General features: G+C 38.6%; 1 protein-coding gene across 1 annotated transcript in view; it reads right to left on the bottom strand.

The window, feature by feature from the left end:
• Positions 1-18,736, bottom strand: part of ZNF699 (zinc finger protein 699) — a 171,901-nt gene that overhangs the window by 149,761 nt on the left and 3,404 nt on the right. The window contains exons 3-5 of the mRNA XM_044913093.1: positions 17,842-17,940; positions 17,136-17,319; positions 15,381-16,784 (exon numbers count right to left, since the gene is read on the bottom strand). Coding sequence (XP_044769028.1) covers positions 15,381-16,784; positions 17,136-17,319; positions 17,842-17,940 — 1,687 coding nt within the window. The remainder of the gene's footprint in view (positions 1-15,380; positions 16,785-17,135; positions 17,320-17,841; positions 17,941-18,736) is intronic.

The following is an 18,736-nucleotide window of genomic DNA, read 5'->3' as shown; positions in this document are numbered from 1 at the left end:
CGATCCCAGGACCCTAGAATCATGACCCGAGCCGAAGGCAGACGCTTAACGACTGAGCCACCCAGGCGCCCCTTAAGATGTTATTTTTAAGCAATCTCCACACCCAACCAAACCCATGACCCCGAGATCAAGAGTTGCACATTCCACCAACTAAACCAGTCAAGTGCTCCTAAATACAATTATTTTTAAATCAATTCCCTGAAGGCAACTCTGATATTCATTTCTCTTGACAGGTCACACTATGATTTAATTTAGAGAAAAATGCAAAAGAGAGAAGTACAAAGATGAACATAACAAACACGTGGGGAGTTTCTACACTGGTAAAATGGAGATAACTGAACTTACCTTATTGGAGTGTTTGGAGAAATTAAATAAAACATAAAGTGCTCAGACCCATGGTTCTCAATCCTAGTTGATTATTTTACTTACCCGTTAATGTTGTAAAATGTACTGATGTCCTGTGTATTGCCTAGAGCCAATTGAATAATAATCTCTACATGCACGATTCTTGGTGGTCCTAATTTAGAGCCAGGGTCAAGAACAATGCCTTAAAATATTGCTGGGCACTTCGAACATGTTCAATGAATTACCTATTATTACTATAATGAATACCCAATAGCTATATTAAAATATAAGCATTTACTAATATTTGCTTCCAAACTCATATTTTATAGAGATTTGAAATATTACTGATAAAATTTTAGCTTTCTTTAAATCCCTACATGATCCCATTGCCCTGCACACCTGTCCCCCAAAGCAACCACTGTCATTAATTAGGTGAGTATATTTTCTTCTGGCGTTTCCATAATGTTATTATTTATGTGTTTACAAAGCGTCTTCTTGAAAATTTACCTAAATAGTATATTACTAGGCACACTGCATATAAAGTGTTCTTGTTTACTACAACATTGTGTTTAAATCTAGATATAACACTTTAAGTGATACATAGTATTAACTGAGGAAATAACTTCATTTTGTTTATCAATTCCTTATCTCAACAACCCTATGAAAATCCTTCTGCCTTTTTGCATATCATGCAGGTGAGAATTTCCATATGACATCTGCATGGAGGATATTGTTTGTGTTATAAAAATCAATGCAAGTTCAATTTCACTACTTATTGCCTACATTTGTTTTCCCAGTAGAAAAATTAGTTGCTATCAACTACATGCTATTATTAAAGTATAGAATCAGAATATTTCTCAAGTATCTAATAATAGTCATTCTGTGATAGCTCCATATAAAAATTCCCATCTTACATAGGGAATAATATTTCCGTATCTCGGATTTTCAGACTGGGCTGTAAAGTGCGTTACTATTCATGGGAAGTCCTATGATCCACCATATTACTGCCATAAGTGCTCCTGAAAATCACTGGTCCAGTACCCTAATTCACAGGAAGACATGTAAATCCCTCAACCTGTCTGTGCTGGCCTCACTTCTCTGGAAATCAAAAGGTTAACAGCCATCTCCAGAGATGTGTGGCATCTAAAATTCCATCTAAAGTGGAACTTAATAAATATTTGGTCATTGTTTTGTAACCAGAATTTGTTTTTTTGCTTTTTTTTTTTTTTTGTAAGATTTTATTTATCTATTTGAGGGAGAGAGAGCATAAGGGGGGAGGGGCAGAGGAAGTGGGAGAAGCAGACTCTCCCCGCTGAGCAGGGAGCCCTGATCCGAGGCTCGAGGCTCAATCCCAGGACGCTGGGATCAGGACCTGAGCCCAAGACAGAAGCTTCACTGACTGAGCCACCCACACGCCCCTGTAACCAGAATTTGAATCATTATTGTTCTTGTGGGTTTACTGATGAAATGCAATCCTAAAAGTTTTAATAACCTTTTATTGGGTTATATGGCAGAGAATCTGGAGGCTCTCTTGTCTCAGGGCACTGGAAATCCTAAAAGGTGTCTAAGCCTACACAGTAAAATTTATCTTCCCCTTCTCATTCTGCCTTTTCTTTTTCATACTTATGAAAATCACTGTGATGATTTTTGAATAACTGAATGTTGTAGACGCTATTAAATAGAAAATAATAGAGGGCTGCCTGGTGGCTCAGTTGGTTTAAGTGTTCGACTCTTGATCCCAGGCTCAGGTCTTGATTTCAGGGTCATGAGTTCAAGCCCCGTGTTGGGCAACATGCTGGGCATGGAGCCTACTAAAAAAAAAAAAGATCCTATTGAATGTTTATGACATAGATACAAACAAGTGCTATTTTATATGATCTCTTGTCCCTAAAATGGATGAAGGCACGGGCAGGAAAGCACTCGTGTGTACAAGCCATATTGACTATGCTTTGTTCCTGTGACTCAAAGAAGGGTCTACTCAATATTTAACATATTTGGGGGTTTCGTTGTGGTGGTTGCCTACTCTGTGCCAAAGATGATATAAGCTCTGGGGAATCAGAAATGAATGTGATTCAGTCATTTCCTTCCAAGCACTCGGTACTTAATTTGTATAAGGATAAAAATTAAATTTTTTGTCAGAAAGCCATTGAAAACCAAACAATCAGGGCACCTGGGTGGCTCAGTCATTCAGCGTCTGCCTTCGGTTCAGGTCATGATCCCAGTGTCCTAGGATCGAGCCCCGCATCGGGCTCCCTGCTCCGCGGGAAGCCTGCTTCTCCCTCTCCCACTCCCCCTGCTTGTGTTCCCTCTCTCAATGTGTCTCTCTCTGTTAAGTAAATAAATAAAATCTTTAAAAAAAAAAGAAAAAAAGAAAACCAATCAGATCACAGGATATTTTGGTTGAAGGGTATAAAAGTTGGTATTAACAATATTAATCAATATTATCAATAATAACATCTAAATTTTTTGCCCTTACTGTAGGCATCCATCACATATTTAACCACACTGGTAGTATTCATATCTACTTAGTCCTTACTTAGTGGAGTGGCATCAACTAAGAATCAATTCAGATAACAATTTTGAGGCTCAGAGATACTAAGAAATTGTTCCAGCTCACTAGATAATAAGTAGGGAAGATAGGACTTAAAATTATATTGTGGATCTGAGGCACATGCAGTTAATTTCTTTACTGTTAAAATTCAGAAATTTTAAAGCAGAGATCCATAGGTCTTAACCAATAGCACATCTATTGTACATCTTTTAATAGTTTCTGGTTTCCTGAGTGTGGGTGGAACCTGAGACATTGACGTTGTGTCTCCCTTTGAAATGGAGAAGGACTAACTTACTAGAATGGAAGAGGAAGTGGACAGCTGAGGCAAAATCCAGGAGCAGGGGCGTGCACAAAAAATCTACCCTAAACTGTCATGAGTCGGCTTTTTCTATGATCCCTGCCAACGATCTTCAGCCATCATTCCTGTAGTTATGCACCAACAGCGCACCACTGTGGTTTACCAGTAACCTCCAAAGAGAAGAACACAGTGAGCAGAGAGTGCATGGATGGAATGACCAGAGAAGCAAAACGGTTGTTTGCATTGGCAAAGGGAGAATACTGGCCAGGTGCACTGTGTCTGGAGTCAGACTGTTTGACTGAAACCTGGCTTCATCCCATTCTTTCCCAAGACTGGGGACAAGTTACATTAAAAGGCTATAATGCTCTCCTCATCTGTAAAAGAACAATAATGTGTACACATATATTTTAGGGGTGACTAGGCAGATAAAAAGAAACAGTCTACATAAAGCACTTATTTCAGAGCCCAGGACTGGAATCCTTAATAAAGGTTCATGATATCATGTATATGGTCATTGGGCATCATTCCCCTGCTCATCTTCATCATCACTTTCATGGTCATTGTGGAATGTTTAAGGGACAGTTCAGAGGGACTTATTTCCTGCTCCTGTGAGGGAGATTCCTACAGGAGCTAGAACCAGTGTGGGAGGAAAGCTGAACTCTGAATGACAATTCTCAGATTCCCACCAGAACCAAGAATATAAATTCCACAGGCCTCTGAGCTGAACCTGCGTACCGCTGCCCTTCCACCCGGCTACTCCAACTATCCTGCTTGTCCTGAGGATGAAGAAACAATGCTCCCCTGGTAGTTCCTGTATCCAGTATCTCCAATATCACTCACTGGACTGTGGGGCCTCTATGCTGGGGCATGACAAGGAAATGACGATCCATCACCCTTCTTATGCCTGTGAGTGATGAAGGTTCAGGCTCTGTTCTCAGGATGGGCAGGAAGACAGAGTCAGGTATGGACCCCTTGATGCATACAGTGACTCTGGGAAGAGAAGACACACACACAGATCCAACCGTGCTGGGACTGGCCAACTGAAAGTTTGCAGGGCAAAAGCCAATTATTTACAGTTATGTGGGCTTGAAAGCTCAATGCACAGAGCTCATAATTAACCAAATTGGTCTGTGTTCTCCCAATCTCTGAGGGCTTGTTAATATTAATGGACCAAGATCATAGGAAAAGTAAATGTCCTTTGTAGGGTCTGAGGCCTTCCACTTCTCAGGAGGGATAGTGCCTGTACTCCTTCTGACTTCCAAGTTTCATACATCTTAATAAAAAAACTCAGATTTAATTTTTAAGTTAACATACATAAACATGTGAGTTTATCAGTCATCAAATGCATTCAAATGACTGAGCAATTTAGGGAGAAGTAGGACTTCTATATCAAGAATCTGGTAGTATTTTTAAGTATTTTTTGGCTGAGATTAACATTTAGATCAGTGGACTTTGAGTAAAGCAGATTACCCTCTATAATGTAGGTGGGCCTTAACCAATCAGTTGAAGGCTCTAATAGAACAAAGATTGACCTCCCTGAGGAAGCAGGAATCTTTCCACCAGACTGTGTTTGGACTTGAACTGTAATTCTTCCTGTGTTTCCTGCCTGCTTAGCCTACCCTGCAAAATTTGGACTTAGCAAGCCTCCATAATCACGTGAACCGATTTCTTAAATCTCTCTCTATGTAAAAATATACATATCCTGTTAGGTCTGTTTCTCTAGAGAATCCTAATACATTAATATTACTGTTGATATCTCATCTGACATTCTCCGACCAGGTGACACTTTCTTTTTCCTCATCAAACTTCAAAATTTAGAATGAGTGCTACTAATCGATTAGCACTATGCATGGAGGGGAAAGCCTGGATGGGAAGGGGCCAGGAAGGTCCAGAGTAGCTATCTAGGAGTGGTGCTAATATCCTTGATATAAGAGTGGCACTGCAGATAATAGAAAGGGTATGGGATTTAAAGACACAATTCCACCTGATCTCAGCAACAATTTCAGACCTGTGGCCAATCAGTGCTCTTCAGATTCCTCATCAGTGAAAAGGCAACCTATGGAATGGGAGAGAACATTTGCAAACCATATGTCCAATAATTGGTTAATCTCCAAAATATATAAGGAACTCCTACAACCCGATGGTAAACAAAAACAAACAACTCATAACCTGATTTTAAGAATGGGTTAAGGACTTAAATAGACATTTTTCCAAAGGAAATATACAAATAGCTAACAAGTATATGAAAAGGTGCTCAATATCACTATTCATCAAAGAAATGCAAATCATATATATACAAAAGTGTGTATATATACTATTATTCTGTATATATACTACTATACTTATATAGTACATACTATTATATATATATTATACTACATATCTATTCAGCCTGAAGAAAGAAGGAAATTCTGTCATTTGAAACAACACGGGGGTGAGCCTTAAGGATATTATGCTAAGTGAAATAAGCCAATCACAATGATAAATAATGCATGATTCCATTTATGTATCTAAAATAGTCAAATTCATAGAGTTAGAGTAGAATGGTGGCAGGAGGGGGAAATGGAGAGTTCCTAATCAAAGGGCATAAAGTTTCAGTCAAGCAAAACGAATAAGCTCTAGAGATGTATCGTGTTGTACTTAAAGTCAACAGTAATATATGAACACTTCAAAATTTGTTAATAGAGCTCATGTTAAGTGTTCTTAGAGCCACAAATATTAACTGAGAAAATGGAAATACTACCAGATTATTGATACAGAAGTCCTAATTCTCCCTAAATTACTCAGTCATTTTAATGCATTTGATGACTGATTAAACTCACATGTTTTTGTATGTTAACTTAAATATTAAGGGGCTATTTATGGGGCATCTGTGTGGCTCAGTCGTTAAGCGTCTTCCTTCAGCTCAGGTCATGATCCCAGGGTCCTGGGATCAAGCCCTGCATCGGGCTCCGTGCTCAGCAGGAAGCCTGCTTCTCCCTCTCCCGCTCCCCCTGCTTGTGTTCCCTCTCTCACTGTGTCTTTCTCTGTCAAATAAATAAATAAAATCTTTAAAAAAAAAATTAAGGGGCTATTTAATGTTTAACAGAGATGTTTTTTGTTTTTGTTGCCTACTCTGTGCCAAAGATAGAATAGGCTCTGAGAAATCAGAAATGAGACTCAGTATTTCCCTCCACTCAGTATCTACATGTATAAGGACAAAATAAAATGTCCTGTCAAAGATCTAGGGAAATCCATACCTTCAGATCACAGGATATTTTAATCAAATAATATGAAACTAGCCTATTAATAATATCTGAAGTCTATTTTGAACTTTCTATACACATTCATCACATATATGGCTTCCACTATACTGTTTAATCCTTGCAACTAGAATGAAGGAGAAAGAAGACAGTTTAAGGAAAATGTAGGAGCAGGGAAAAAAGAGAGACATGCCCTAAACTATAATCAGCTGACCCTTCTATGATCCCTATCTTGATCTCAGCTGCCCTCCTACATTCTATTACTATAGTCTAGCTGGTGGAAGGGGTACTCATTACTCCCCGTTGAGGTCTACCGGAAACCTGCCAAGTAACCTGGTAGGTGAAATGACAGACTGGGTTGGTAGGAGGGAATAACGGCTAGATGACCTGTGTCTGGAGTCTGGATGTGTGAGGATTCAAATCTGAATTCATACCCATTTTACCTCATGACTTAATACAAGTTATATTTAAATGCTGTGCTCCCTTATTCATCTGTAAAATGACGATGATGTGCAGTCCTCTTCCTTAGAGGGTGGTGGTTATGCCGATGAAATGAAACAAGCTACACAGAACACTTAGCTCAGAGCCTGCCATGTAGGAAGCCAATGAAAGTTAATGATATCATGCTTAAGGTCTTCATCATCCTCATCACTTCATGATTTTGGAGGGCTCAGTGACAGTTCAGAGACCGGTTTCCGCCATGGTAGAGCTAGAACCAGTGTGGGAGGAAAGCAGAACTCTGAATGAGGGTTCTTAGACTCTCACTAGAACCAAGAACATAAACTTCGCAGTGCTTGGAGGGAAAACTTTGCATGTTGGTACCCTGCCACCTGTCTAACCCAAATGTCCTGCTTGCCTGACAATAAGGAAACAATGCTCCCCCAGGCCCTCCTCCATCCGCTGTCGCCCATGGCACTCACTGGTTGCACTGTTGACTTTGCATGAGCAAGGAGGAAGGGGGCTGCCCCTCCTGCCTGGTGAGCAACAATGGCTGAGGCTATGTACCAAGGAATGGCAGACAGACTCAGGCCAGGCCTCCTGGTGGAGGTTACTACTCTGGGAGGAGACACAGGTATGAAGCCCACTAGACAGGGAGTGGCAGCCTGAAAGGCTGGAGACACAGGCTGATTATGGAATTGTGGCCTGGAGATGTGGATGCAGAGCTCATAATTAGCTGAACTAGTCCATGAACTCCACTCCCCAAAGACTTCACAATCTTGGAGAACCATAGGAGGAAAAAGTGTCCTTGGTCCAGCTCAGTGACTTCGGAGTGGCCCCTCTTTGCAGAGGGGAGTTCATTTGGCCTCCTCTAGGCACATATCCACAAGGGAGGCTCTTTCTGTAAAGATTATTTCCACTTAAAAATTCTATTGCAATTTTGATTTATTGAAATAGCACTGATGATGAAATAATATCAGGAATATCGGCATCCTTATTAACATTTCCCACGCTAGAACCTGAAAAGACCTCCCTATTTGTACATTTATATGTCTGCAGGGAGAACTTCATACTTTTCTTAATATAAGTACTTCTAATTCCTTACGGAGTTTATTCCTTGGTAATTTTTTTCTTTGCTAATTTGAGTGACATCATTGGCTTCATTTGTTGCTAATTGATTTCTATTGCCATATTAGAAAACAATTAAATTGTATATTTCCATTATCTAGCACTCTTCTTTATTCTGTTTCTAGTTGTTTTTGAGTAGAATTATTTTATCGGAAATCACTCGTTATTGTTAAGAGTAAACACATTGCAGCTATAAAGTGTTTCAAATCGTGCCTGACACAATCAGTCAATAAACCTTTTGGTCAAATCAAGCTATCAGTATTTATATAATGCTAACAATGTGTCCTCTGTATTCAAAGATAAAGCAATCTTGGTCTTTCATACTCTATTGACTGGGTTCTCTTCTCCCCTGGTAACCACATTCCTTCCATAACACAGGGAGCCATATGATACAGATGGTTGAGAAGATACTTGGTCCTTGCCTAAAAAATGCCAAGTGAGGGTTACACCCAGAATGCTGCCCACAGCCCCACCTAACCCTATGAGATCCCCATTCAACCACACCCAATCCTGCCTGTCCTGACTCTTCAGAATGCTTTGATCCTTGGAGGCAGTAGTGTAGTATTAAAAAGCCTGGGTTCTGGGGGCTCAGTCGGTTAAGTGCCTGCCTTCGGCTCGGGTCATGATCCCAGGGTCCTGGGATTGAGTCCCAAATCAGGCTCCCTGCTTAGTGGGGAGACTGCATTTCCTTCTGCCTGCCTGCCCCTCTCTCTCTCACACACAAATAAAATCTTAAAAAAAAAAAAAGCCTGGGTTCTAGATTCAGACATAGTTCCACCACATACTATGTAATTCTGGGCAATTACTTGAGCTCATTTGTGAATCTATTTCACCATGTGTATTATCTTGATGTAAGTATCTGCCTCATAAAATTTTGTGCTGATCAAATAAGTTAATACATGGACGTCAAAACAGTGAATGACACAGAATAAAAGCTCATTAAATGTTAAATATTTTTTTAACCTTTTCTCTTTACATAAAACCAAACTAGCCCCCTTCTCTTCAAATCATCTCTGAATCAAACCTTCATCCTCTAAACTCTTCCACAGTATAAAAACTTGAGGCAGTGAAGGAAGTGTTTCTGATCCCACAGAAATGATGTGATCCCTGCCCCCACCCCAGCCGCTCCAGTAGCATCTCCTATATGCATCTGATGGTACTGAATGACTTTGATTTATGGCCAATGTTGATAATATATCTGCCTTAAACACAAAAACTTATTTCTTGTTCTTTGTCTATTTTTAACACCATACAGATTTTTAAAAATATATTAGCCTTAAAATATATTTTATAATTGAGGAAAATAACAAAAAAGCAACTATTAGTAAATTGAATCCAGCAATGTATAAAAGGAATTTCACACAACTGGAGATGTATTCCAGATGTGCAAGGCTGGTCCATTATCTGAAAATCAGTGTGATCCATCATATCAGCAGGCTATGATCATATCAATTGATGCAGAAAAGGCATTTGACAAAACCCAAAACCTATATTCATGATTTTTTTTTCAACTCTGCAAACTAGGAAGAGGGGAACTTAACTTGATGAAAAGCACCTCAAGAAAACCCATGGTTAACATCTTAGCAATAAAAAAAGGACACAGCTTCACACAACAACTTGGATGGATGTCAAGGGGATTATGCTGAGTGAAAAAAAAGTCTGTCTCCAGAAGGTTACATACCATATGGTTTCTTTACATAACATTCTTGAAAAAAACCAAAATTATACAGATGGAGAACATATTGGTAGTTGTTAGGGCTAGTGATGGAGACGTTTGGGTCTGAATACCAAGTAACTAAAGAGGTTTTTTTTTTTTTACTTTTTATTTATATGAGAGACAAAGAGTTAGCAAGAGAGAGCATGAGCAGGGGGAGGGGCAGAGGGAGAAGCAGACTCCCCACTGAGCAAGGAGCCTGATGTGGGATGTGGGCTAGATCCCAGGACCCTGGGATCATGACCTGGGCTGAAGGCAGATGCTTAACCGACTGAGCCACCCAGGTGCCCAAGAGTTCTTTTGTGTGATGGAACAGTTCTGTATTCTGATTATGGTAGTAGGTCCATTCATCTACACATGTTCAAACTGCAAAGAAACACACATACACACACACACACGCATCTCAAACTGGCAAAATTTAAGTAAGCTCTTGGATTTCCACTGGGGAAAACTGGGTGATGGATACATGGAATTTCCCCATACATATTTTTTCACAGGTTACTGAGAATCTAAATTATTTCATTAAAAAAAAAAAATTAAACACACATACACACACCAAATTCAGCACCAGAAGGCTTAAGTGACTTTTCTAAAGTCACAGAGGTAGAGTTGGAAAGTGAAAACCATCAGGTGTCTCGACTCCCAGTCCAGTTTTCTTCCCATTCCACCAAGGAAGCCCCGTGACCTTAAGATAACAGGCACAGAAACAGTATTTTTCTGCATATATCGTGAGCACATTGCTACTGATAATGTGAATGGTAGAAAGTTCTGATTGGATAGGTTTATAAGCATAGCAGGAGACAGGCACTGATATAAGCATCTACCTCAAAAGCTAGAATTAAATTAAACCCAAATAAAATAGAAGGGACTAAAACCAAAAATTAAAGAATCAGAAGGCAGAATAAAGTTGGTTCTTTGAAAAAATTAATATATCTAAATCCCTAACAGGATGAAGAAAAAGGAAGAGAACATATATATTACCAATATCAGAAATGAAAAGGGGATATAATGACAGTTTTCAGACATTAAAAGGGAATTACAGGATATTATGAATAAAATTTATGCCAACACATTTGAAAAGTTATGGAATGGACAGATACAATTTAGCAAAACTAACACAAGAACAAATTAAAAAAACCTGAATAATCTTCTATTTATATTTGGTGTCATTCACCAGTGACACTATCTTTCAAAAGCTTTCTGTGAAGAAAACCCGTAAGACAGATTGACTGGTGAGTTGTTCCAAACATATAAGGACTAAACTGGTTCAAATTTTATAGAAAGTCTTTCAGAACAGTTTCCAACTCTTTTTATGGGGCAATATAAACTTGACACAAAACACAGACAAGTACATGACAAGAAATTACAAGACAAACCTCTAATTAACAGATAAATAATTTTTTTTAAGTCATATACTGAATCCAGCAAAATGAGAAGGCTAATTAGCCAATATATACCACGTCCAAGTGTGGTTTATTCCAGGAAGACATGTTGTTTTACCATCTGAAAATCAAGGAATGTAGTAATTCACATTAACAAACTGAAGGATTTTTTTAAAGACCATAATACATGCAGAGAAGGCACTGGATAAAATATTCACTCACAATTAAAAAAAAAAAAACTTGGCAAACTGGGAATAAAACAGTTCTCTTCGTTTTTAAAAGTAATCTATGAAAAACTTACAGCTATTATTATACTTATGAAATATTGAACATTTTCCCCTAAGATCAGGAACAGAGCAAAGATGTTCATTTTCATCATTTCTATTCATCACTGTAAAGCAATGAGGCCAAAAAAAAAAAAAAAGATAAAGTTTAGAAATCAAGTAAGACTTCCTTTTGTTATTGACAGGATTGTACACAGAAAATCCAAAATAATCCACAAACTATTTGAATAATTCAAGTAATAATAATTTAATTTATAAATGTCACTGGATAAAAAGATCAATGTACAAAAAGAAATTGCAATTCATGCTAGCTAAAAAATTAAACAGGAAATAAATAAAAATATTTACAAAGCAAAACATGCCACATACCTAGAAATAAATTAAACAAAGATATTCAAGTCCTCTACAATTAAACTACAAAACACTGTTGAGAGAAATTAAAGACAATCTAGGTAAATGGATGATTATGTTTCATTGGAAGACTCAATCTTGTAAAGATGTCAATTTCATTCAGGTAATGGCATCGTCAATGCAATTCCAAGCACACTCTCAGCATATTTGTGAAAATTGATAAGGATGTTCTAAAAATAATATAGAAACAAATGAGGAATAGAGAAGGCAGGACAATCTTAAAGAATAAAAATGCAATCTAAAGATATGTTAACAGATGGCATCTAACCTTTCTGAAAGGATTTCCAGAACTACTCAGCCCCTGCTGAGCTACCAGACTTCAGTTCCCTCCTGTTGTAAGACCCTAGTAAGCACAACATGCCAGCTGACAATATTACCCGACTTGCCCCCTGCTGCCTCCTCCCCTCTCCGCACACATCACACTCTGATTCAGTTGGTGCAAACTCTACTCTGGTTTCTGGATGAGCACAGGAGCCAGTCCTAAACAAATCAGAGTATTACATTCCTTTGGCCACAGTGATTAGATAACTATTGGCAAGTGAGCCAATCAGATTCTATTATAATGATCATACTGGAGTTGTTCAAAAAGACTATCGCTCTGGGCGCCTGGGTGGCTCAGTCGTTAAGCGTCTGCCTTCAGCTCAGGTCGTGATCCCAGGGTCCTGGGATCGAGTCCCACATCGGGCTCCCTGCTCCGCGGGAGGCCTGCTTCTCCCTCTCCCACTCCCCCTGCTTGTGTTCCTGTTCTCGCGGTCTCTGTCATATAAATAAATAAAATCTTTAAAATAAAATAAATTTTAAAAATTTTAAAAAAAAAGACTATCGCTCTTTTCTCCCTGAGACTTCAACCTAGAAAGAAAGCAGCCTGGATCTTCTGGGAACTATGGTAGAGAGAAATAGCCTGCCAGGAAGAATAGCTAAATGTAAGAAGATGCACAGCCAAGATACGGACACTGAACTCATCCAGATAACAGCTTTTTAGCCCCAGGATCCCAGCCATCCCCAAAGGACTTCTTCAATAATCAAACCAATAAATTCCCTTTATAGCTTATACATATGAGAAGAGTGAAAAGACAAGCCAGACATGGGGAAAAGTTATCTGCAATATATATATATATAATCTACGTAAGTTATGAATATATGATATATAACACATGGTTTTACATATGTGTATGTAACTAGACATAGAGATACACATACATACAATAGAAGACAAGTAACTAGAAGGAAACCCTTCAAATAAAAAAGGAACCAAAAATGGGTGAAATGCTTCAACAGGGTGCCCTCATAAAAGATATCCAAATAGCCAATAAGCACATAAAAAAGCATTTACCATCACTACATATCAGGTAACTGCAAACTAAAACTAAAGCAGGATATTACCATGTCCTCTGCTGGATGCCTAAGATTAGAAAGGGCTGGCCAACTAGGTGGAACAATTGGAATTTGCATGCATTGCTTTTAGGATGATAGGTGAAATCCACCTTTTTGAAAAACTGGAATACCTATTAAAACTAAAGCTAAAGTCTGCCTATGAGTCAGTGATCTCATTCCTACAAACAAAACATATACCAAGAGCAATAAGTGTAAGTCAGTAAAAAGAGTGATTAAAAGGCAAACTAGACATCATGCTGAGAAAAGAAGCCAAACATATAATTGTACATATTGTATTTAAGCACTTACATAAAGATCAAGAAGATCAAGAAGAAGCAAACCTAATACACTGAATAAAAGTCAAACTGTGGTTTCCTCTGTGGAGCAATTACTGAGAAGGCAGATAAATAAACTTTCTGGAATCCTGGGAATGTTCTGTTTACCGGGGTATGTACATAAGTGAAATTTCATCAAGCTATACACTTAAGATCAGCACATGTCGTGCACAGTAGCATATATATGCTTTACTAAAACAGCAGAAAATGAGGTCTACTTTCAGAAATAAACGGGAAATATAATGGAAGGGAAAAGTGTAGCTAGATGTACCTGAAGAAGCACAAACCAAAGACCTTCATCTTTCCCAAATAAAAAAGCAGAAAAATCTGAAGGTGTCAAATATAAATCTTCCTCCACTAAAATAGGATGATGCCCTGTCTGATGCTTAGCTCACTTATACCTAATTTTCCTTACTGTCCACAGCCCTTCTTGCTGGAGATGCCAGTGGATTTGCACAGATGTCTTTCCCCTTGAGCAAAGTGACGTGACGGGATTGCACTACACAAATAACAACCCTGCTCCAAAATGGGGCCACCTCTATAGAGCCAGTTGATGTGCCAGAGGGACTGTCAGATCAGCAAAAGGACAATGCTGGAACTTGCCAGAAAACCTAAGAAGCTGTGTATGACTGTGATGGAGGAACTTATGGAAAGGTCTATGGAGCTGCTGCCTCTGACTTTACTGAAGTAGAAGCATTTAACGTTCTGTTTCAAGCTAGTGTTGATTGGTGGGTCTGATCATCAGGAAAATGAGCTGGACACTGAAGCTCACCAGGCCCTTATGTATCTGTCTCCATCCTATGGCCCCACTAAACAAAGAATAATAGCTTCTTCCCGCTGCCTTCCAATTCTCATGCAAACTCTGTTTCAGACAACTCTAACCTGGGACTGGATAAGGAAATGATTCTGAGAAATGGAGTCCCAAACATGTCCAAATTAACACACACAAGCCAGCTCAACCAACTTTACTTCTAGCTTTCTTGTCACAAGGTCCGTTTTTAAACTCAAAACACTGAGTCCAATTCCTAGCCATGAGCAAGGACAGAGAAAATACAAAAACAACGTATTAGATGCGACTCTTCTTTTGAGAACTTGCCCTTATTAATTTCTGTTGAAATGGATTATTAGACAGAAAAAGCTTTTAATAATAAAAACTGATAACCTCAAAAACTTTAGGTTCTTTTAGTTAAAAAAAGAAAAAAAAGGGAAAAAAATTGGGTAGTCAATTTCCAGTATCTGCCATACTAGAAATGACCAATTACAAGAAAAAAATTACAAAAGAAATTACAAATACCAAAGTGTTGATACCATAACAGGTGTGATACTGCACACCTGGAGAACAGTATTAATTAGATACTAATTAAAAAAAAAAAGACCACTCCTGCCTGCATTTGAAAAACACCTTGAATCCCCTATGGGTCCAAAAGATTTTGTAACGTAAAGAACATTTACATCTTGGCCGAAATAAAAGTACCTATAATAAAATGTGGTTAGAGCTGAAAAGGTATTAGAGGAAAATTCATCACCTTAAATATTCGTCTCAGAAAACAGAAACCGATTATCAATGAGCCAGCAGTCCACTTTACAGGTGAGGCCCTGATCCGTGCTTCTCGTGTGAATTTTCTTGCACGCCGGAAGTGACATTCACAAAGGCATTCCCACAAGGTGTACGGACACAGGTTTCTCTCAGCTGTGAGTTCTCAAGTCATCAAACAGATACGCAACACTTTCTTGCCTTCTTACATTCATGGCGCATCTCCACAACGTTCCAGATATGCTGTGAGGTGAAAACGCCTTGCAGACGTTCCCACATTTCACACCATTTATACATTTTCCCTAGTGTGAGTTTTCACATGTCTTCGAAAGTAGGCAGGACACACAAAGGCTTTCCCACATTCCTTACATTCATATGGTTTCTCTCCAGTGTGGCTTCTTACATGTCTTCGAAAGGATGAGGGACAACTGAAGGCTTTCCCACATTCCAGACATTCGAAGGGTTTCTCACCAGTGTGCATCCTTGCATGGACAGTAAGGTATGAAGAATGGCGAAAGGCTTTCCCACATTCCTTACATTCATAGGGTTTCTCCCCAGTATGTGTTCTCATGTGGATCCTCAGAGCTGAGGGATAAATAAAGGCTTTGCCACATTTCTTACATTCATAAGGTTTCTCTCCAGTGTGAGTTCTTATATGTACTGTAAGGTGGGAGGAACTAATAAAGGCTTTCCCACATTCTTTACATTCATAAGGCTTCTCTCCAGTGTGAGTTCTTAAGTGTTCAGTGAGGGATGAGGAACGGCTAAAGGCCTTCCCACATTCCTTACATTCATATTGTATCTTTCCAGTGTGATCTCTCACGTGTGCTCTGAAGGATGAGGGACAACTAAAGGCTTTTCCACATTCCTTACATTCATAGGGTTTCTCTCTACTTTGATTTTTCACGTGCGTATTAAGGGAAGTGGGAAGATAGAAGGCTTTTCCACATTCCAGGCATTCATAGGGTTTCTCTCCAGTGTGTTTTCTCATATGGATACTTAAGGAGGAGGGACAATTGTAGGCTTTCCCACATTCCTTACATTTATAGGGTTTCTCTCCTGTGTGTGTTCTGACGTGTACAGTGAGTTTTGAGGACTCGCTGAAGGCCTTCCCACACTCTTTACATTCGTAAGGCTTCTCTCCAGTATGAATTCTTATATGTATTATAAGGTGAGAGGAAGAACTAAAGGCCTTCCCACATTCCTTACATTCATATGGCTTATCTCCACTGTGAATTCTTTTGTGTTTGGAGAGTGAGGAAGAACAGCTAAATGCCTTCCCACATTCCCTACATTCATAAGGCTTATCTCCACTGTGAATCCTTTTGTGTTCTGTCAGGGATGAAGAACAGCTAAAGGTTTTTCCACATTCCTTACACTCATAGCTCATCTTTCCAGTGTGAATCTTCATATGTGCCCTAAAGAAGGAAGAACAACCGAAGGTTTTTGTACATTCTTTACATTCGTAAGGTTTCCCTTCAGTGGGATTTTTCACATGCTTCTTAAAACAAGCAAGAAAATGGAAAGCTTTCCCACATTCTTTACATTGATAGGGTTTGCTTCCAGTGTGAGACCTGATGTGATTCTTAAGGGATAAATGATCCGTGAAGGCCTTTTTACACTCATGGCATTCATAGGACTTCACTTCAGTAGTTCTCTTGAGTATATTAAGATGTGAAATTTGGCTGCAGTCTTGTCCACACTGATTTTCTTCATTACATTCATAGATGGTCTCCACAACTGGACTTCTTTTAAAAATAAAAGCACATTATTAGTAATAAATATACTTTTATCATTTTCAGTGACTACATATTCTGCCCTGTCAAGTTACAAGTTCAAAGTCCTCACAGAAGGGTCTACAATAGCCAATATTATCACTGAGGTTTTTTTGACATACAATTTTTCTGGTAATTGCTTATAATTGAACTATGTGTCAAACATTGAAGATCTCAATGTCATTTCTGGGGAAAAAAATCTTAGAAAAATTCTTTACGAAATCACAATTTTTGACCAAGTTCTAGGTACACGTTTTTTAAGTTTTATGACATTTTAAGATTCTCTCCAGAGGCATGACTTTTTCTTTTTTGAATGGCACTCACCTCAAATGTCTCTCATGGTTTTTGTTCTGATAACAAACACCATGGTATTCCCAGTTTTTGTGTAAAATGGATGAGCAAGAATCATTCCTTTTGAACCTTACTATTTTCTGTTCACCGGATATTCTTTGTCCATAAATATCCTGTGGAGCTACTAATTCATTAGTTTTAAGTTGAATCTCAAAACCTGAAACAAAAAAGCAAAGGCACCTATAAGGAAAAGGACTTCTGGCAACGTAGCTGTTTCAGGACTTTGGTAATATACACAAGGGTCAAAATTGTAAGCAAGAAATAATTCCATGAAGACTGAGACTTATAGTAACACAAATAAGGTATTATTAGGAGAACAAAGGGCACCTGGCTGGCTCAGTCAGAAGAGCATGCAACACTTGATCTTGGGGTCATGAGTTCGAGCCCTATGCGGGTTGTAGAGATTGCTTAAATAAAAGTTAAAAAGGAAAACAAAACAAAAAGGAACCAGTTCCTTCCTAAAATGCACATGACCAAACACTAACTTACAAGAAGAAATATGGACTGTCTTTCCCAAGAACAAGGAAAGTGTGAGAATACTGATAAAAAGTCAAAATAGTAATCTAAGGTATCTAGAAGATCACACCCCTCAAACAAAGCAAAGTTTTGTTTTGCTTTTATTTGATTTTTACAAACGTAATATCCCCCAACCAGGACAGTTTCTCCCAGGGATTCTTGCCTTCCTGGTGTTCCCCCTGGATAGGTCCTCTTTCCACTGTCTCCAGGTCCTCCTCTTGTTTCCACCGAGAGATCAGATATGGTGTGTGCAGTGGATACCCTGTTAATGCAGAAAGGCTTATCATGAGGGAAAACAATGAGGAACCATAAACATTTCCATGAGACAGGGTCAAAATTTTGCTCTTCTGATACTATAATTATGGGCAAGAGAAAACTGAATTTCTACAAAATGTTTGTCAAAAGTTTTTTTAAAGCAGGAGCAGGATGGGGGAGTAGACAATGACACAGCCTCTGATTTCTAGAACTGATGTGATATTCATTATCTAAACTTCAATATTAGAAGCTGGTCTGATAGAGCCAGGATATTTTGTTCTCCTATTGCACATTAATAATCTCACAGAATACCAATCTTAAACAAGATTACTCTAAGACCATGATAAAATTAAACAAAATAAGGCCACTACATAATTTAATCTAAGGATGACCCCCCCCCAAAAAAAGTCACTGTGCCACCCAAAAAATACTCAATAATAAAATTTCTACCTCTTTTTGTCAGCATCCAATCTAAAGTGACCACCTGGACTGGGTTGAACAGTGTCCCTTGAAAATATATGTCCAAACAGATCAATGAAACAGAATAGAGAGCCCAGAAATAGACCTACATAAACACAGTCAGCTGATCTTTGACAAAGGATTAAAGGCAATCCACAAAGAAGACAGTCTTTTCAACAGAGACCGAAACAACTAGCCATCAACATGCAAGAAAATTAATCTAGACACAGACTTTTACACTCTTCACAAAAATCAACCCAAAATGGATCACATGGATCAAAGACCTAAATGTAAAATGCAAAACTATGAAATTCCTCAAGGGAAACATCATATGAAGAGATAGT

This window comes from Neomonachus schauinslandi, chromosome 1 (genome assembly GCF_002201575.2).
Source record: "Neomonachus schauinslandi chromosome 1, ASM220157v2, whole genome shotgun sequence".
In the NCBI taxonomy this organism is placed as follows: domain Eukaryota; kingdom Metazoa; phylum Chordata; class Mammalia; order Carnivora; family Phocidae; genus Neomonachus; species Neomonachus schauinslandi.
Note: the sequence above shows the minus strand (reverse complement) of the source record. Positions and strands in the feature narration are given on the sequence as shown.